Source organism: Bombina bombina, chromosome 9 (assembly GCF_027579735.1).
Source record: "Bombina bombina isolate aBomBom1 chromosome 9, aBomBom1.pri, whole genome shotgun sequence".
Taxonomy (NCBI): Eukaryota; Metazoa; Chordata; class Amphibia; order Anura; family Bombinatoridae; genus Bombina; species Bombina bombina.
The window spans coordinates 107,465,244-107,487,721 of NC_069507.1; the positions used below are offsets into that span (position 1 = coordinate 107,465,244).

Genomic DNA, 22,478 nt, shown 5'->3' on the forward strand with positions numbered 1-22,478 from the left:
ACAGGGGTTGGAATTCTAAATAACTTTCCAGTTTACTTCTAATTTGTTTATTTCTCTAGGTATCTAATACAACAAAACCATAGTAAACCATGTTACAATAAAACCATATTTATATTAAACCATGTTACAATAAAACTATATTTATATTAAACCATGTTACAACAAAACCATAGTAAACCATGTTACAATAAAACCATATTTATATTAAACCATGTTACAATAAAACTATATTTATATTAAACCATGTTACAATAAAACCGTATTTATTTTAAACCATGTTACAATAAAACCGTATTTATATTAAACCATGTTACAATAAAACCGTATTTATATTAAACCATGTTACAATAAAACCGTATTTATATTAAACCATGTTACAATAAAACCATATTTATATTAAACCATGTTACAATAAAACCGTATTTATATTAAACCATGTTACAATAAAACCATATTTATATTAAACCATGTTACAATAAAACCATATTTATATTAAACCATGTTACAATAAAACCATATTTATATTAAACCATATTACAATAAAACCATATTTATATTAAACCATGTTACAATAAAACCATATTTATATTAAACCATATTACAATAAAACCATAGTTATATTAAACCATGTTACAATAAAACAATATTACAATAAAACCATATTTATACCAAACCATTTTTCAATAAAGCCGTATTTAAAGTAAACCATGTATCTATATAATTACCAGCAGAGCATCCGCTAAATTTGGCCTTTCATCAGCATTCCGTTTTGCCATATGCAGAAGAAATCGTTTCAGTTTCTTAGGCAGTGTTAGTTTATGATTAGGAGGGAAGTTGAATTTAGCAGCTGACCATAAAATAGCTGCTATACCGTAAATACAAGACTGTGAAAAAAACAAAATAGAAAGAGTTAAAAACAAACCAACAAAACAAAAAATCCTATATGACAATTATAGAGAAATTATTATAAATATTTTTTCATCTTGGCTAGCACTTATGGAATCTTCAAATCAAATCATCCTCCGAGTGTGCACTATAAAACAAAGTACAGTTCACCACTAATCAGCCACTCTTTGAGAACAAAAAATAAAAACATTACACACACACACACACATTATATATACATATATATATATATATATATATATATATATATATACATACATACACACACACATACATACACTTTTTTCCCACTCAAATCGAATGTTTATTCTATATACCTAGCACCATAATGCAACTACTAAAGAAAGGAAGATGATAGCATCAGGAGATAATAGAAATTTTACCTTCTCGTTTCCCACTTTTTGTTCATTGAATTCAGGAGGTACACAAAAATCATCACAGGGATCTGAAGTAACAAAGTTACAATTTATAAACTGTAAAATGTGAATTACAATGTCATCAATTAAAAAACAATAAAAAACAAACAAAAAAAAAAAAGAGATCAGCAATGTCTTCTTACCTTCATTTTGATGGGCAACAAAAAGAACTTCTCCATTTTGGTCAATAAACACAGACTCGAGACACAATATGGCTGGAAAAGAGCAGTAAAGGAAACTATAATGAATAAGTATGTAATATTAAATGTCATTTTAAAATGTTGAATTAACTAGTTTTTTTAAAGAATGTTCCTATTTGCACATGGTAACGATATTTTCGGAATCAGTTCTTCATGATAAACATACTATGTAGAGGAGGATTTGGGTTATTTAAGAATGAAAGAAAGTCAGTGGCTTTTAATATTATATTCGTGTTGATTCAAAATATCACTTTTCCTAAACATCCAAAATGTCTTATAATAAAAGGATATTAAACTGTTTGACAACTTAAAGGGACACTGAACCCATTTTTTTTCTTTCATGATTCAGACAGAGCATGCAATTTTAAACAACTTTCTAATTTACTCCTATTATGATTTTTCTTCGTTCTCTAGCTTTCTTTATTTGAAAAAGAAGGCATTTAAGCTATTTTTTGGTTCAGAACCATGGAAAGCACTTGTTTATTGGTAGGGGAATTTATCCACCAATCAGCAAGAACAACACAGTGTGTTCACCAAAAATGGGCCGGCATCTAAACTTACATTCTTGCATTTCAAATAAAGATACCAAGAGAATGAAAAGAATTTGATAATAGGAGAAAATTAGAAAGTTGCTTAAAATTGCATGCTCTATCTGAATCAGGATAGAAACAATTTGGGTTCAGTGTCCCTTTAACAGCCTGTCCCTTAACCACTAGATTGTGAAGGATAAGATACTGTTATCCCTCCACAATAATCTCTAAAAAAACGGCAAACTCCTGCCCACCAAAAAACTGTTAATTTCTTGTGCTGGGGAAGGTGAGTTATTCAAGATTTAATTAGATGGGTAGGAGACCTTTCATGTAATAGAAGGAATTCCCCTCTGTGAAATGAAGGGGTTACACCCCTCTAATTTTTAGGTGATCACTGTGATAATGATGATCGCATGTCCTTATTAAGCCCCTGTGTAGTGGCTAATAAGGAAAAAACCTAATTTATGCTTACCTGATAAATTTATTTCTCTTGTAGTGTATCCAGTCCACGGATCATCCATTACTTGTGGGATATTCTCCTTCCCAACAGGAAGTTGCAAGAGGATCACCCACAGCAGAGCTGCTATATATCTCCTCCCCTCACTGCCATATCCAGTCATTCGACCGAAAAAAGCCGAGAAAGGAGAAACCATAGGGTGCAGTGGTGACTGTAGTTTAATTAAAATTTAGACCTGTCTGAAAAGGGCAGGGCGGGCCGTGGACTGGATACACTACAAGAGAAATAAATTTATCAGGTAAGCATAAATTATGTTTTCTCTTGTTAAGTGTATCCAGTCCACGGATCATCCATTACTTGTGGGATACCAATACCAAAGCTAAAGTACACGGATGATGGGAGGGACAAGGCAGGAACTTAAACAGAAGGAACCACTGCCTGTAGAACCTTTCTCCCAAAAACAGCCTCCGAAGAAGCAAAAGTATCAAATTTGTAAAATTTGGAAAAAGTATGAAGGGAAGACCAAGTTGCAGCCTTGCAAATCTGTTCAACAGAGGCCTCATTTTTAAAGGCCCAGGTGGAAGCCACAGCTCTAGTAGAATGAGCTGTAATCCTTTCAGGAGGCTGCTGTCCAGCAGTCTCATAGGCTAAACGGATTATACTCCGAAGCCAAAAAGAAAGAGAGGTTGCCGAGGCCTTCTGACCTCTCCTCTGTCCAGAGTAAACAACAAACAGGTTAGATGTTTGGCGAAAATCTTTAGTAGCCTGTAAGTAAAACTTCAAGGCACGGACTACGTCTAGATTATGCAAAAGACGTTCCTTCTTTGAAGAAGGATTAGGACATAATGATGGAACAACAATCTCTTGATTGATATTCTTGTTAGAAACCACCTTAGGTAAAAACCCAGATTTTGTACGCAGAACAACTTTATCTGAATGAAAGATCAGATAAGGAGAATCACAATGTAAGGCAGATAACTCCGAGACTCTTCGAGCCGAGGAAATAGCCATCAGAAAAAGAACTTTCCATGAAAGAAGTTTGATATCAATAGAATGAAGGGGTTCAAACGGAACCCCTGAAGAACTTTAAGAACCAAGTTTAAGCTCCATGGAGGAGCAACAGGTTTAAACACAGGCTTAATTCTAACTAAAGCCTGACAAAATGCCTGAACATCTGGAACTTCTGCCAGACGCTTGTGTAAAAGAATAGACAGAGCAGAAATCTGTCCCTTTAAAGAACTAGCTGATAATCCTTTGTCCAAACCCTCTTGGAGGAAGGACAATATCCTAGGAATCCTAACCCTACTCCATGAGTAATTCTTGGATTCACACCAATGAAGATATTTACGCCATATCTTGTGGTAAATTTTCCTGGTGACAGGCTTTCGTGCCTGTATTAAGGTATCAATTACTGACTCGGAAAAGCCACGCTTTGATAGGATCAAGCGTTCAATCTCCATGAAGTCAGTCTCAGAGAAAGTAGATTCGGATGATTGAAAGGACCTTGTATTAGAAGGTCTTGTCTCAGAGGCAGAGTCCATGGTGGAAAGGATGACATGTCCACTAGGTCTGCATACCAGGTCCTGCGTGGCCACGCAGGCGCTATCAATATCACCGATGCTCTTTCCTGTTTGATTTTGGCAATCAGACGAGGGAGCAGAGGAAACGGTGGAAACACATAAGCCAGGTTGAAGAACCAAGGCGCTGCTAGAGCATCTATCAGTGCCGCTTCTGGGTCCCTGGACCTGGATCCGTAACAAGGAAGCTTGGCGTTCTGGCGAGACACCATGAGATCCAATTCTGGTTTGCCCCAACGGAGAACCAATTGAGCAAACACCTCCGGATGGAGTTCCCATTCCCCCGGATGAAAAGTCTGACGACTTAGAAAATCCGCCTCCCAGTTCTCTACACCTGGGATATGGATCGCTGACAGGTGGCAAGAGTGAGTCTCTGCCCAGCGAATTATCTTGGAGACTTCTGACATCGCTAGGGAACTCCTGGTTCCCCCTTGATGGTTGATGTAAGCCACAGTCGTGATGTTGTCCGACTGAAATCTGATGAACCTCAGTGTTGCTAGCTGAGGCCAAGCCAGAAGAGCATTGAATATTGCTCTTAACTTCAGAATATTTATTGGGAGGAGTTTCTCCTCCTGAGTCCATGAACCCTGATCCTTCAGGGAGTTCCAGACTGCACCCCAACCTAGAAGGCTGGCATCTGTTGTTACAATTGTCCAATCTGGTCTGCGAAAGGTCATACCCTTGGACAGATGGGCCCGAGATAACCACCAGAGAAGAGAATCTCTGGTTTCCTGATCCAGATTTAGTAGAGGGGACAAATCTGTGTAATCCCCATTCCACTGACTGAGCATGCATAATTGCAGTGGTCTGAGATGCAGGCGCGCGAATGGCACTATGTCCATCGCCGCTACCATTAAGCCGATTACTTCCATGCACTGAGCCACAGTGGGGCGCGGAATGGAGTGAAGAACACGGCAAGCATTTAGAAGTGTTGATAACCTGGACTCCGTCAGGTAAATTTTCATTTCTACAGAATCTATTAGAGTCCCTAGGAAGGAAACCCTCGTGAGAGGAGATAGAGTACTCTTTTCTTCGTTCACTTTCCACCCATGCGACCTCAGGAATGCCAGAACTATCTCTGTATGAGATTTGGCAATTTGAAAGCTTGACGCCTATATCAGGATATCGTCCAGGTAAGGAGCCACCGCTATGCCTCGCGGTCTTAGGACCGCCAGAAGTGAGCCCAGAACCTTTGTAAAAATTCTTGGGGCTGTAGCCAACCCAAATGGAAGAGCTACAAATTGGTAATGCCTGTCTAGAAAGGCAAACCTCAAGAACTGATGATGAATCTTGTGAATCGGAATGTGAAGGTAGGCATCCTTTAAGTCCACTGTGGTCATGTACTGACCCTCTTGGATCATGGGTAAAATGGTTCGAATAGTTTCCATCTTGAATGACGGAACTCTGAGGAATTTGTTTAGGATCTTTAAATCCAAAATTGGTCTGAAGGTTCCCTCTTTTTTGGGAACCACAAACAGATTTGAATAAAACCCCTGTCCTTGTTCCGTCCGCGGAACTGGATGGATCACTCCCATTACAAGGAGATCTTGTACGCAGCTTAGGAATGCCTCTTTCTTTATCTGGTTTGCAGATAATCTTGAAAGGTGAAATCTCCCTTGTGGAGGAGAAGCTTTGAAGTCCAGAAGATATCCCTGAGATATGATCTCCAACGCCCAGGGATCCTGAACATCTCTTGCCCACGCCTGGGCGAAGAGAGAGAGTCTGCCCCCTACTAGATCCATTGTCGGATAGGGGCCGCTCCTTCATGCTGTCTTAGAGGCAGCAGCAGGCTTTCTGGCCTGCTTGCCCTTGTTCCAGGACTGGTTAGGTTTCCAGGCCTGCTTGGATTGAGCAAAAGTTCCCTCTTGTTTTGAAGCAGAGGAAGTTGATGCTGCACCTGCCTTGAAATTTCGAAAGGCACGAAAATTAGACTGTTTGGCCTTTGATTTGGCCCTGTCCTGAGGAAGGGTATGACCCTTACCTCCAGTAATGTCAGCAATAATTTCTTTCAAACCAGGCCCGAATAAGGTCTGCCCCTTGAAAGGAATGTTGAGTAATTTAGACTTTGAAGTCACATCAGCTGACCAGGATTTGAGCCATAGCGCCCTACGCGCCTGGATGGCGAATCCGGAATTCTTAGCCGTTAGTTTAGTCAAATGAACAATGGCATCAGAAACAAATGAGTTAGCTAGCTTAAGAGTTCTAAGCTTGTCACCAATTTCAGTCAATTGAGCTGTATGGATGGCCTCTTCCAGGGCCTCAAACCAGAATGCCGCCGCAGCAGTGACAGGCGCAATGCATGCAAGGGGCTGTAAAATAAAACCTTGTTGAATAAACATTTTCTTAAGGTAACCCTCTAATTTTTTATCCATTGGATCTGAAAAAGCACAACTGTCCTCAACCGGGATAGTGGTACGCTTTGCTAAAGTAGAAACTGCTCCCTCCACCTTAGGGACAGTCTGCCATAAGTCCCGTGTAGTGGCATCTATTGGAAACATTTTTCTAAATATAGGAGGTGGGGAAAAGGGCACACCGGGCCTATCCCACTCCTTACTAATAATTTCTGTAAGCCTTTTAGGTATTGGAAAAACATCAGTACTCACCGGCAGTGCATAGTATTTATCCAGCCTACACAATTTCTCTGGCACTGCAATTGTGTCACAGTCATTCAGAGCAGCTAATACCTCCCCAAGCAATACACGGAGGTTCTCAAGCTTAAATTTAAAATTAGAAATCTCTGAATCAGGTCTCCCCGATTCAGAGACGTCACCCACAGACTGAAGCTCTCCGTCCTCAGGTTCTGCATATTGTGACGCAGTATCAGACATGGCTCTTACAGCATCTACGCGCTCTGTATCTCGTCTAACCCCAGAGCTCTGACAGGGTATTATTCATGATTGCAGCCATGTCCTGCAAAGTAATCGCAATGGGCGTCCCTGATGTACTTGGTGCCATATTAGCGTGCGTCCCTTGACCGGGAGGCGAAGGGTCCGACACGTGGGGAGAGTTAGTCGGCATAACTTCCCCCTCAACAGACCCCTCTGGTGACAATTCTTTTATAGATAAAGACTGATCTTTACTGTTTAAGGTGAAATCAATACATTTAGTACACATTCTCCTATGGGGCTCCACCATGGCTTTTAAACATAATGAACAAGTATCCTCTGTTTCAGACATGTTTGTACAGACTAGCAATGAGACTAGCAAGCTTGGAAAACACTTTAAAGCAAGTTAATAAGCAATATAAAAAACGTTAACTTGTCTTTAAGAGAAACAAATTTTGACAAAATTTGAAATAACAGTGAAAAAAGGCAGTTACACTAACAAAATTTTTACAGTGTATGTAACAAGTCAGCAGAGCATTGCACCCACTTGCAAATGGATGATTAACCCCTTAATAACAAAAACAGAATAATAAATGACAAAAACGTTTTTTAAACACAGTCACAACAACTGCCACAGTCTACTGTGATTGTTACCCTCCTCAAACACGACTTTGAAGCCTTTTGAGCCCTTCAGAGATGTCCTGTATCATGCAGAGGGAAGCTGAATGTCTCTGTCAGTATTTTTATCTGCACAGAAAAGCACTAAAATAGGCCCTTCCCACTCATATTGCCACAGTGGAAAGCCTGTTTCTAGGCAAAAATCAAACCAGCCATGTGGAAAAAAACCAGGCCCCAATAAGTTTTGTCACCAAACATATATAAAAACGATTAACATGCCAGCAAACGTTTTATATTACACTTTTATAAGAGTATGTATCTCTGTTAATAAGCCTGATACCAGTCACTATCACTGCATTTAAGGCTTAACTTACATTAATCCGGCATTTTTCTAGCAAATTCCATCCCTAGAAATATATTAACTGCACATACCTTATTGCAGGAAAACCTGCACGCCATTCCCTCTCTGAAGTTACCTCACTCCTCAGAATATGTGAGAACAGCCATGGATCTTAGTTACTTCTGCTAAGATCATAGAAAATGCAGGCAGATTCTTCTTCTAAATACTGCCTGAGATAAACAGTACACTCCGGTACCATTTAAAAATAACAAACGTTTGATTGAAGTTAAAAAACTAACTATAATACACCACTCTCCTCTTACTACATCCATCTTTGTTGAGAGTTGCAAGAGAATGACTGGATATGGCAGTGAGGGGAGGAGCTATATAGCAGCTCTGCTGTGGGTGATCCTCTTGCAACTTCCTGTTGGGAAGGAGAATATCCCACAAGTAATGGATGATCCGTGGACTGGATACACTTAACAAGAGAAACAGAATTTATGCTTACCTGATAAATTTCTTTCTCTTGTGATTTATCGAGTCCACAGATTCATCCATACTTGTGGGATATTCTCCTTCCCTACAGGAAGTGGCAGAGAGAGCACCCACAGCAGAGCTGTCTATATAGCTCCTCCCTTAGCTCCACCCCCCAGTCATTCAACCGAAGGCTAGGAAGAAAAAGGAGAAACTATAGGGTGCAGTGGTGACTGAAGTTTTTTAAATAAAAATATACTACCTGTCTTAAATAGACAGGGCGGGACGTGGACTCGATACATCACAAGAGAAAGAAATTTATCAGGTAAGCATAAATTCTGTTTTCTCTTGTAAGATGTATCGAGTCCACGGATTCATCCATACTTGTGGGATACCAATACCAAAGCTTTACGACACGGATGAAGGGAGGGACAAGACAGGTTCCTTAAACGGAAGGCACCACTGCTTGTAGAACCTTTCTCCCAAAAATAGCCTCCGAAGAAGCAAAAGAATCGAATTTGTAAAATTTGGAAAAAGTATGAAGCGAAGACCAAGTCGCCGCCTTACAAATCTGTTCAACAGAAGCCTCATTTTTAAAAGCCCATGTGGAAGCCACTGCTCTAGTAGAATGAGCAGTAATTCTTTCAGGAGGCTGCTGGCCAGCAGTCTCATAAGCCATACGGATGATGCTTTGCAGCCAAAAAGAAAGAGAGGTAGCCGTAGCCTTTTGACCTCTCCGCTTACCAGAATAGACAACAAACAATGAAGATGTTTGACGGAAATCTTTGGTTGCTTGTAAGTAGAACTTTAAAGCACGAACCACATCAAGATTGTGCAACAGACGTTCCTTCTTTGAAGAAGGATTAGGACACAGCGAAGGAACAACAATTTCCTGATTGATATTCCTATTAGAAACAACCTTAGGAAGGAATCCAGGTTTGTTACGTAAAACCACCTTATCTGCATGGAAAATAAGATAAGGTGAGTCACACTGTAAAGCAGATAACTCAGAAACTCTTCGAGCCGAAGAGATAGCTACTAAAAACAAAACTTTCCAAGATAGAAGCTTAATATCTATGGAATGCATAGGTTCAAACGGAACCCCTTGAAGAACTTTAACCAAGTTTAGGCTCCATGGCAGAGCAACAGGTTTAAATACAGGCTTGATCCTGACCAAGGCCTGACTAAACGCTTGAACGTCTGGGACATCTGCCAGACGTTTGTGTAAAAGAATAGACAAAGCAGATATTTGTCCCTTTAAGGAACTAGCTTATAATCCCTTCTCCAATCCTTCTTGGAGAAAAGACAAAATTCTAGGAATCCTAATCTTACTCCATGAGTAACCCTTGGATTCACACCAACAAAGATATTTGCGCCAAATCTTATGATAGATTTTCCTGGTGACAGGCTTTCTAGCCTGAATCAGGGTATCAATGACCGACTCAGAGAAACCACGCTTTGATAGAATCAGGTGTTCAATCTCCAAGCAGTCAGACGCAGAGAAATTAGATTTGGATGCTTGAATGGACCTTGGATTAGAAGGTCCTGCCTCATTGGCAGAGTCCACGGTGGAACAGATGACATGTCCACCAGGTCTGCATATCAAGTCCTGCGTGGCCACGCAGGCACTATCAGAATCACCAAAGCTCTCTCCTGCTTGATTCTGGCAACCAGACGTGGGAGGAGAGGAAACAGTGGAAATACATAAGCCAGATTGAAGGACCAGGGCACTGCTAGAGCATCTATCAGTACCGCCTGGGGATCCCGGGACCTGGACCCGTAACGCGGAAGTTTGGCATTCTGTCGGGACGCCATCAGATCCAATTCTGGTGTGCCCCATAGCTGAGTCAGCTGGGCAAATACCTCTGGATGGAGCTCCCACTCCCCCGGATGAAAAGTCTGACGACTTAGGAAATCCGCCTCCCAGTTCTCTACCCCTGGGATATGGATTCTTGAGAGATAGCAAGAGTGATCCTCCGCCCATCGGATAATTTTGGTTACCTCCATCATCGCTAGACAACTCCATGTTCCTCCTTGATGATTGATATAGGCTACAGTCGTGATGTTGTCCGACTGAAATCTGATGAATTTGGCCGCAGCTAGCTGAGGCCACTCCTGAAGCGCATTGAATATCGCTCTCAGTACTAGAATGTTTATCGGGAGGAGAGATTCCTCCCGAGACCATAAGCCCTGTGCTTTCAGGGATTTCCAGACTGCACCCCAGCCTAGCAGGCTGGCATCTGTCGTTACTATGAGCCACTCTGGCCTGCGGAAACATATTCCCTGAGACAGGTGGTCCTGAGACAACCACCAGAGAAGAGAATCTCTGGTCTCTTGCTCCAGATGCAGTTGAGGAGATAAATCTGCATAATCCCCATTCCACTGTTTGAGCATGCATAGTTGCAGTGGTCTGAGGTGTAGGCGGGCATAAGGAACTATGTCCATTGCCACTACCATAAGTCTGATTACCTCCATACACTGAGCCACTGATGGCCGAGGGATGGAATGAAGAGCTCGGCAAGTGATTAAAAGTTTTGATTTTCTGACCTCCGTCAGAAATATTTTCATTTCTACCGAGTCTATCAGAGTCCCTAGGAAGGAAACTCTTGTGAGAGGGACGAGAGAACTCTTTTTTATGTTCACCTTCCACCCGTGAGATCTCAGAAAAGCCAACACAATGTCCGTGTGAGACTTGGCTAGCTGGAAAGTCGACGCTGGAATTAAGATGTCGTCTAGATAAGGCGCCACTGCTATACCCCGCGGTCTTAGAACTGCCAAAAGGGACCCTAGCACCTTTGTGAAAATTCTGGGAGCCGTGGCCAACCCGAAGGGAAGGGCCACAAACTGGTAATGCCTGTCCAGAAAGGCGAATCTGAGGAATTGATGATGATCTCTGTTAATAGGGATGTGTAGATACGCATCCTTTAAGTCCACGGTAGTCATATATTGACCCTCCTGGATCAGAGGAAGAATAGTCCGAATAGTCTCCATCTTGAAAGATGGTACTCTGAGGAATTTGTTTAGAATTTTGAGATCCAAGATTTGTCTGAAAGTTCCCTCTTTTTTGGGAACCACAAACAGGTTGGAGTAAAAACCTAGCCCTTGTTCCGCTCTTGGAACTGGGCGAATCACTCCCATGATATGTAGGTCTTCTACACAGCGTAAGAACGCCTCTCTCTTTGTCTGGTTTGCAGACAATTGAGAAATGTGAAATCTCCCCCTTGGGGGGGGAGTCTTTGAAGTCCAGAAGATATCCTTGGGACACAATTTCTAAAGCCCAGGAATCGTGAACATCTCTTGCCCAAGCCTGAGCAAAGAGAGAGAGTCTGCCCCCTACTAGATCCGGTCCCGGATCGGGGGCTACCCCTTCATGCTGTCTTAGAGGCAGCAGCAGGCTTCTTAGCCTGTTTACCTTTGTTCCAAGCCTGGTTAGGTCTCCAGACTGACTTGGATTTGACAGAATTCCCCTCTTGCTTTGCTGCAGGGGAAGCTGAAGCGGGACCAACCTTGAAGTTCTGAAAGGAACGAGAGGGTACTTTAAAGGGACATTGTACACTAGAATTTTCCTTGCATAAATGTTTTGTAGATGATCCATTTATATAACCCATCTGGGAGTGTTTTTGTAAAAATGTGTAGTTTTGCTTATTTTTAAATAGCATTGTGCTGATTTTCAGACTCCTAACCAAGCCCCAAAGTTTTATATATATATTGATCTATACAGACTTCAGACTGCGTCTGTTTGTATAATTGGTCTTTTTATATGCAGGGGAGGAGGGAGGTTCTGCTATCAGCCCCTTTTAATGGGTGTCCCAGGCTTATCTAATTAACATTGTTAAATTGGGAGCTTCTAAGTAAGTTTTTAAAAGGTTGTACACTGGATTTTTATATGTACATATATATATATATATACATATTATTCTTTATAGTAGTGTCTACTACATGCAGTTAAATGAAAAATTGGTGTATACTGCCACTTTAACTTTCCCTATTCATGCCCATAAAAACCAGAGGGTGTGAAACACCAGTTTTGAAAAAGGGATGTTCCTTCTGACTAAAGTAGAGGCTCATGCCCCTGTCATTTTTATGACAATCGCATACCTAATGTACTTGCTGTTGGGGGCGGTGCCTCCAAAAGAGTCCCTATCCCACAAAGACAGCACCTCACATGAAAGAGAGGACTACCCATTTTTAAATTAGAGATCTATTGCTTCTTAAGGTAGCAGGTGGCTGCCAACGCAATTGCAATCACCTACGTACTTGGTGACATTTACAGTGTTCTGTGCTTTAAAATAGACACTAGCACCCAAAATAAGCGCTACAATGGGGAAAATAATCGCTCATTTGAAAGAGAAAAGGCCCCTCTTTCAAAAGGGGGGGGGCACATGTCCAGGTGACTATTAGCTGATCACCATGGCAACAGACAGAACCATAGGTGTATGGAACAACATCAGGGGGTGGGGTACAACCTATGATGCTTGCCACAATACAAAGTCAAATGTGAGACCCCTTATTTGAAAGTGGCAATCCTCATGTTTCAGATGTCATAACAATGAAAAATAACTCACAGCATTGGTTCTATTTTGGGGGTCCTGGCAAAATTTAAGAAGCATTTAATACCCCTCTACAAATAAATGTAATACAAGACCCCTCAAAATGAAAATTGTGTTTAATTTAAAAAGGTATTTCATATTTTTAAAGTTAGATATTTAGACCCACTTATGTTCTGCAAAGTGACAAAAAGAATACATTTTACGTTAAGAATTGAGGTTATTCCCCACCTCCCTCTCGTCATAGGTGTCACCATGACTTTCACTGCATTCAGGTGCTGCCTTGTTTGCACATGTGCAGTAACTCTCCTTCAGATACCTGCACTATATAGCAACAAAGATGACCAGCAAGCCTCAAGGCGTAAAGTAAAGTTCTTTATTGGAAACACACGATAAAAAGCATAAAAGCTTATTCCCTTATTGACAAGTGAAAGAAAGGTCCTACGCGTTTCGGCAGCCCCCTGCCTTATTCATGGACTAACGATAAAGGAGTCAAAAGCTCTTTATATACACCTGAGTCCTCAGGTGTGAAAGTAACTTGTCAAAAATGTAAAGGGATACTACCTGTACACTATATACATGTTACAAACAATTCGTAAGTCACAAGAAACAGAGTGATATGGCAATCAAATATAATACAAGAAATACATGTCATTGCTTGAAATGATACGGCATTATAGACCAATGCATGAAAATATATATATATATATATATATATATATATATATATGCATAATGCTATTATGTCATGAAGTTAAATTAAATTTAAAATTTATGAACCATATTAGGGGATTCATTACCAAGGTACCTGTTTAACATAATCGCTGGTTAGTATAGCTACTACTTACTAGTCTCCAATATGCAGATATATAAATGTAAGTGATAAGGTCTAGTCTAACTCTTCCTTAATAGTAAAGTGGCAACAGTATAATTAAAAGTAATGAAACAAATATTGTTCTAAATATCCAAACATTGGAAGTGAATCAGTTATGTTGTATGGACTGAGCAAACACTTCTACATTTATATAACCTGAAGGCAGGTCTAATTCAGTGTTATACAAAGTCCCTTAAGGGTAGGAAACTGTTAGTACCCATATTGAAAATCCCTATATATCAACCAACTGATCACCCAATAGATATCAAGAAAAATAATGCCTACAATCAACAATAATTAGTAGAAGTAAATAATGCCAATAGCGAGTAAACCAAAGTAGGAACAGTGTAATAATCCAAGATGTATAGACATAATATTAATAAGCACTTCAAGTGGTATAGATATGGAGATATCCCATCAATTAAATAGGATCTTATCAGTACAGCGCACATATAGTGGATCACCCTAAATCTTAAATAGGATATACGCTATTACAATACTTCAAACAGACCATATACATATACATTTCAGAGTACTGTTTACAAAGGGAGGAATCACTTAACAAAAATGTTACTACTCCTCTAATATAGCAGATATTCCCTTAGAAATTTCATTAAACTAAACATAATAGATATAGTCTAAGACTATAATCTAGTATTTAGCGTTGATGGGTCCAAAAATTAATGACATCTCCATCAATGTTAAAACCATGTGGTCTTCTGGTCTTAAGCTTGAAGATCCAAAATGCTTCCTTGTATAATAACTTCGAAGCTCGATCTCCACCCCGAATACTTGGTTTAATATGGTCAATAATTTGCCATTTGAACCCAGCCACAGCTTTGTCATGAACGTGAATAAAATGCCTGACCAAGTCAGAGCATTCAGTCCCATTTTCAATATTTTTCAGGTGTTCCCTGATCCTACTCCTACCCTCACGGGTCGTGCACCCCACGTATTGTTTGTGACAATTAGTGCACTCTACCAGGTAAATTACGAACTTAGTTCTGCAATTTGTGTAGGACGTCAGGTCAAACACCCTCTGAGTCACACATGAATGAAAGCTGTGTGTCACATTGGTAAAACTACATGATATACAGTTGGAAAAATGGCATTTGTAGTGGCCCTTGACTTCTAGCCAACTCCTCCTTCTCATAGTAGGCTGCCTCAACTGGCTGGGAGATAATACATTGCCTAACGTGCATCCTCTTCTGGGTACAAAGTTGCAACCTCGTGACACATAGTCTTTGAGGCTATCTTCAGCTGTAAGTATAGGTAGATGTTTGTTAACAATCGCACAAATGTCCTCAAATTGAGCACTATATGTGGTGATAAATGCAGGCTTTGATGAATCAAATCGCTTGTTTGATTGCTTAGTTGTTTTGGAGCCATCCAAAAGATTTTGCCTATCCATCCGGGTAACCTCCAGGAAGGCACGTTTGAGTGTCTTGATTTTATAGCCTCTCTCTATTAGATCCTTCATAAGGACTTCATTTTCTCTCTTAAACTCCTGTTCATCCGTACAGTTCCGTTTGATACGGATGAACTGTCCCTTCGCTACGCCAAAGCCAGTATATCTAGGATGATTACTCCTACCATGTAGCACCGCATTGGTTGCAATGGGTTTGCGATATAATGTTGTCTTGACACTGTGTGTATCTATGTCCGCTATTAATAGCAGATCAAGATATGGTATGGACAATGAGTCACTTTCATAAGTGAACTTAAGGTTGATGTCATTGGCATTCAAGTAGCTGACAAATTCACTAATCTTATGATGACCTCCTGACCAAACGAACAGGAGGTCATCGATGTATCTTTTATACACCACAATATCAGAATGAAAGGGGTTAGTATCTCCAAAGACGTGGCACACCTCCCACCAACCCATAAATAGGTTGGCGTAGGCGGGGGCAAACTTGGCCCCCATTGCGGTGCCACGTCTTTGGAGATAATAAGAATCCTCAAACTGAAAATAATTGTGCGAAAGCAAGAAATCCAAAGTGGTCAACAGAAATCCTTTAAGGATATCATCATAGTCACTAAACTTATCCAACATGAAAGAGACTGCTTCCATCCCACTGGCATGTGGTATAGCAGAATAAAGGCTAACTACATCAACCGTTAGCCACTCTGTTTGCTCGTTCCATACAACATCCTGTAAACAGTTCAAAAGATGTTTAGAGTCCCTGAGATATGAGGGCAAATTGTAAACAATGGGCTGAAGCAACGATTCTACCCAGTTTGACATGTTCTCGAAAAGGGAACCTATGCCGGCCACAATAGGTCTCCCCTTCACCTCCTCCAAGGACTTATGTACCTTGGGGAGGTGATGGAAAATGGGTATAATAGGATGTGGCACACTCAGATAGTCAGCCGTTTCTTGGTCGTAAATCCCCAATTTGAGACCATCATCAATGATAGAATCCAAACGTTTACCAAACTCTCCCGTAGGGTTACATGATAATATCTGGTAAACTTCGGGGTCACCTAGCTGTCTCTGAGCTTCTTTTAAATAAGCTGCCCTATCCTGGACCACCACACTGCCCCCCTTGTCCGCTTGCTTAATTACTAAATCTTCCCTCTTTCTGAGTCTCTCCAGAGCATCTGATTGAGTTTTATTTAAATTAGGACGTGGATGGCGGCTCTCAGCTGAGAGTTTAATTAGGTCTTCCTCTACCCTGCGATGATATGCCTCTAGAAATGGCCCTCTATCCCTAGTTGGATAAAAGACAGATTTGGGCCTATATCCCCCATGTGATGTTTTGGGAGTTATATCATCTGTCATATTTTCCACGGCAAGATCATAAATATTCAAATAATCACTTGCCTCTTTAAAATCTGTTATGTCATATACTTTAGATACATCACTCCCAATAGGGACAAAATCATCAATCATTATGTTTGTCTCGTTATCTTTATTTGCATTCCAAAAAAATTTCTTTAGGGTGAGACTACGAATCAACCTATTTACGTCCACTATTGTTTTAAACAAATTGAACTTAACAACAGGTACAAATCCTAAACCTAAGCCTAGGACCTCAATCTCATTATCTGTAAGTGTAGAGCTAGAAATATTTATTACATTCAGATCGCATACTTGTTGCGTCCTCCTCGTCTGTATCTTCCTGCTCCTCTGCCTCTTTGGCCTCTTCCTACGTCTACATTTCCTCCCCCTTCTCCTAAACCCTGGTCCCTGTGAAAAACCTGCTGTGTCATAAGGGTAGTAGTAGGTTCAATATCATATGACATAGGCCTGGAGTCACTATCTTTGACTGCCAAAAACTCCTGTCTTCTCTGTTCTGATTGTGAACCCCCAACATGATCACCAGTAGTTTTTTTATTGGTGTTCCTGGTTACAATAGGATCCTGACGAATAACACTATTTGATTTGGTTTTAACTGCCTGTCCTGTCTGTATAATTGGTGTTGTGGAAGATGAAGAGGAGGGTAGACTTAATTGTGTGTCAGTAGTAGTAGTTGTCTGTTGGTCTGAGAAAGATACATGTTTCTCTATTTGCTGTACTGTGCTCCTGCCCCTAGACCTTGACCTAGACCTAGATCTGGGCTTATTCTGTGTATTCATACCTCTCAAGTGCCATGTGTAAACTCTATTATGCAGATGGTCATCGCTATCTCTCTGAAATTTCTTCAATTTAAAGTTATCTAAATCTGTTCTAAATTTATTCAAAGATTCTTTCAATAACTTATCCATATCAGCAAACTTTACATGCATAGTATAATCATTCATTCTCATTTGCAATTCAACAATTTCTTCTCTTATCTTTTGAAGAGCTATTTCTTTATGATTAATAATTAGCTCCATTAATCTCTTAGAGCATTCACTCAAGATGATATTCCATTTCAATATAAATTCAGGATCATCAACCTGAAAGGTGGGATATTTGTTGAGCCGCAAACCCCTAGGAATAAGATCCATCATGAGATATTTTTCTAGGGCTCTTTTGTCCCACCACACTTTATATTCTTTAATGAGTGTTTTTTCCATGAGAAGAAAAATGTCACTTATTGACAATGACTCCTTCTGATTAACAAAAGTGTCCTCAATTGTCAGTCTCTCTTGATCCATGCTCACAAATGATTGTAACGAAAACAGGTCTCGGTTTTCCATGTTTTATAAAGTTCTCTATCGGTCATAAACTTCCCCAAATATAAACAGGCTTGTGGATACAGTCTAATTGGGGAGAGACCAAACAAAAAGCAGCAATGTCCTGGGAGATCAGTAAATCAGTAGTCAAGCCGTGAGGGGAAATTTCAACAGTAATAATAAACAATCGTACGTCCCCTCTAACAGCTCAAGACTAACAGCGGCAAGTAATGTTCATAGAAGGGAGAAAGGATCGTCAGATTGGTCTATAGCTAGTAAGACAGCGCGTGGGACTCCACATCTGCGGTTGCAGGTCCGGTTCAGCTCTAATATCGAGCGTGACTCTGCCAGTCCCTCCAACACTAGCTATAATTCAACCAGCCGCAAACAGTAATGAGCTAAAAGTTCATATTAGGACTCACCCAAAAACCTGCACTATATAACCTAGGTTTCCAAATGGCAGCATCAATAATCAGAGGGAGGTGCATGTAATGTATTTAGAGCTAGATTACAAGTGTAGCGCCCGTTTGTGGGTGCGCAATAAATAACCAGCCATTACAAGTGGCTGGTTATTGCTACCGCGAGCTCGCTGTAGCAATTAGCGCTCAGAAAATTAACCAGAGACCTAAAAGTGTCCCAAATGCCCCCAAAATATAGGGTCTTTTCTTTCCTAACAAAATACTGCAGTAGGCAGATTTAAGAGGTTAAAGATTGGCAGCTGTGGGGTGTTAGAAAAAAAACGGCACTGAAAAGTGCCTTTACATTGCGGTCTTTGCGAACTGTGTGTTCCCAGTAAATACATATGTATATGTTTATGTGTTAATATGTGTATACACACATTAACACATAAATATATACAGTATCCCATAAAAGTGAGTACACCCCTCACATTTTTGTAAATATTTTATTATATCTTTTCATGTGACAACACTGAAGAAATGACACTTTGCTGCAATTTAAAGTAGTGAGTGTACAGCCTGTATAACAGTGTAAATGTGCTGTCCCCTCAAAATAATTCAACACACAGTCATTAATGTCTCAACCGTTGGCAACAAAAGTGAGTACACCCCTAAGTGGAAATGTCCAAATTGGGCCCAATTAGCCATTTTCCCTCCCAGGTGTCATGTTACTCGTTAGTGTTACAAGGTCTCAGGTGTGAATGGGGAGCAGGTGTGTTAAATTTGGTGTTATCGCTATCACACTCTCTCATACTGGTCACTGGAAGTTCAACCTCATGGCAAAGAACTCTCTGAGGATCTGAAAAAAAGAATTGTTGCTCTACATAAAGATGGCCTAGGCTATAAGAAGATTGCCAAGACCCTGAAACTGAGCTGCAGCACGGTGGGCAAGACCATACAGCGGTTTCACAGGACAGGTTCCACTCAGAACCGGCCTCGCCATGGTTGACCAAAGAAGTTGAGTACACGTGCTCAGTGTCATATCCAGAGGTTGTCTTTGGGAAATAGATGTATGAGTGCTGCCAGCATTGCTGCAGAGGTTGAAGGGGTGGGGGGTCAGCCTGTCAGTGCTCAGACCATACGCTGCACACTGCATCAAATTGGTCTGCATGGCTGTTGTCCCAGAAGGAAGGCTCTTCTAAAGATGATGCACAAGAAAGCCCGCAAACAGTTTGCTGAAGACAAGCAGACTAAGGACATGGATTACTGGAACCATGTCCTGTGGTCTTATGAGACCAAGATAAACTTATTTGGTTCAGATGGTGTCAAGCGTGTGTGGCTGCACCCAAGTGAGGAGTACAAAGACAAATGTGTCTTACCTACAGTCAAGGATGGTGGTGGGAGTGTCATGGTCTGGGCCTGCATGATTGCTGCCGGCACTGGGGAGCTACAGTTCATTGAGGGAACCATGAATGCCAACATGTACTGTGACATACTGAAGCAGAGCATGATCCCCTACCTTCGGAGACTGGGCTGCAGGGCAGTATTCCAACATGATAACGACCCCAAACACACCTCCAAGACGACCACTGCCTTGCTAAAGAAGCTAAGGGTAAAGGTGATAGACTGGCCAAGCATGTCTCCAGACCTAAACCCTATTGAGCATCTGTTGGACATCCTCAATGTGGGGGAGCACAAGGTCTCTAACATCCACCAGCTCCGTGATGTCGTCATGGAGGAGTGGAAAAGGACTTCAGCAGCAACCTGTGAAGCTCTGGTGAACTCCATGCCCAAGAGGGTTAAGTCAGTGCTGGAAAATAATGGTGGCCACACAAAATATTGACACTTTGGTCCCAATTTGGACATTTCCACTTAGGGGTGTACTCACTTTTGTTGCCAACGGTTTAGACATTAATGGCTGTGTGTTGAGTTATTTTGAGGGGACAGCAAATTTACACTGTTATACATGCTGTACACTCACTACTTTATATTGTAGCAAAGTGTAATTTCTTCAGTGTTGTCACATGAAAAGATATAATAAAATATTTACAAAAATGTGAGGGGAGTACTCACTTTTGTGGGATACTGTATATTCATATACATATATTTTTAAAATTGCTGTCCATCGTTGCGCTACTTATCCTCTTCACTGTGATTAGGTTATGTGCCGTGTCTGACATCAGAACGAGGCTCCCATTGGAGCCAATGGAAGCGCTTTCTCGTGAGTGCAATGTTAATTAACAATTTATTAATTGCTGACATGATAACAAGCCCCACTGGTGTTCTGGGCAGCTGCAGAATTTAAATGCTGGTGCACTAAGAATATCTAGCTATGCATCACATGCAGAGAAAAAAGTTAACACTAAAACAGTGATAGCTTTTACTAGAAGCATTTTTGCCAATACATGTATATTGTACATATGTTTTTCTATTCAAAGATGTAATTCATCTATGTGACAAACCCATTTATTACAAGGTATTCAAATGAATTTGTGGGAACAAAACCTCCCTATACTTTTTACAGATACAATTCAAGATCAGTATTCTAATCTCTGAACAAAAATTCATAACTTTTTGTGGAATTTTTGTACTTGTACTTTACTCTTTGGATCTGCTGAGAAGCCATTTTTATCTGTTTCGAGTGGAATTTTTAAATTGTTGGCACTTTTTTTTTCTTCAGGGACTGTGCACTGTAAAATTGATTTCCCCACTAGAATTGCAGAATCAACAAGTTAAATTTGCCTTCCTTCTGTATCATGTGACCGTTATCAGTCAAACACTAACTCAAATACACTGTGAACTTGTGCACATGATCAGTAGTAGCTGGTGCCTCATAAAGTGTACATATAAAAAGACTGTGCACCAGTTGATATTGGAAGTAACTCTGCAGGCTCTAACTGAGTTTCCTTGACTTGTTATACCAGCTGCACAAATGTATGGGGCATGGTTAATTTATGTTTATTTGTGTATATAAAATAGCCATTCCTGTTATTTAGGACACTTTGACCTTTAACAGATTGTATTTATCTACAATCTGTTAAAGGTCAAAGTGTCCTGAAAACTTAACTCCTGCCTTATAAAATGGATATGCCATTGTTAAAGGGACAGTCAAGTCCAAAAAACTTTCATGATTCAAATAGGACATGTGATTTTAAACAACTTTCCAATTTACTTTTAGCACCAATTTTGCTTTGTACTCTTGGTATTCTTAGTTGAATGCTAAACCTAGGAAGGCTCATATGATAATTTCTAAGCCCTTGAAGGCCACCTCTTATCACATGTTTTTTTTATTTTCATTTCACAACAGGGGAGAGCTAGTTCATGACAGCCATATAGATAACATTCTGATCACGCCCGTGGCTTGTGGCAGACACTGCACTAATTGGCTAAAATGAAAGTCAATAGATAATAAATAAAATGTCATGTGATCAGGGGGCTGTCAGAAGAAGCTTAGATACAAGGTAATCACAGAGGTAAAAAGTGTATTAATATAACTGTGTTGGTTATGCAAAACTGGGGACTGGGCAATAAAGGGATTATCTATTTTTTAAACAACAAAAAAATCTTGTGTTGACTGTCCCTTTAAAGGGACAGTAATTACAAGACATTTCTGTTTTGCTGCTAAATAATAAGATATCATACAAGTCTTAAAGTGATGGTAAATCCGAGCATATAACAAACGCTAGGATTTACCATCACTAGAATTTTAAGCCGCTCAGCCAAACTTTGGTATTTAAAACATATTAAACTGGATTATGTAGCTACTAAAAATACCTCATAAACAGAGACAGAGTCGCTTCATTTTTCATGATACAATGAAATTCACTGTGATTTCATAACTTCTCAAGGAAGAGCTACGACTTGAGTCCTCAATTTAACAAATACATCACAGTAGGCCTGCCAAGTTCTGTACAATGCTTTTCACACTACCAGAAGCTAAAACGATCTTTTGATGCCTGCGATTACGTACAAATTTCATTACGAGTTTTTCATCTGGTGAAAAACTACGAAGGAGAAAAGTCTTTTGTGTATTTAACACAAATATCCTCTGTTAGCACTTTACTAAGTGACAAACGTAACAAGAGCCCCCTTCTTCCGTTAGAGAAGAGTACTTAAACAATTATATTTTGGATTTTGTAGACTGGCACGATATCCCCAACATTAATATAAAGCATTAAAAATGGTTGCTGTGAGTTAATGTGCTAAGAGTCA

The 22,478-nt window shown here is 40.2% G+C and overlaps 1 protein-coding gene across 1 annotated transcript in view; it reads right to left on the reverse strand.

The window, feature by feature from the left end:
• Positions 1-22,478, reverse strand: part of KNDC1 (kinase non-catalytic C-lobe domain containing 1) — a 266,031-nt gene that overhangs the window by 177,924 nt on the left and 65,629 nt on the right. Inside the window, exons 8-10 of the mRNA XM_053692913.1 lie at positions 1,466-1,537; positions 1,290-1,351; positions 726-884 (exon numbers count right to left, since the gene is read on the reverse strand). Coding sequence (XP_053548888.1) covers positions 726-884; positions 1,290-1,351; positions 1,466-1,537 — 293 coding nt within the window. The remainder of the gene's footprint in view (positions 1-725; positions 885-1,289; positions 1,352-1,465; positions 1,538-22,478) is intronic.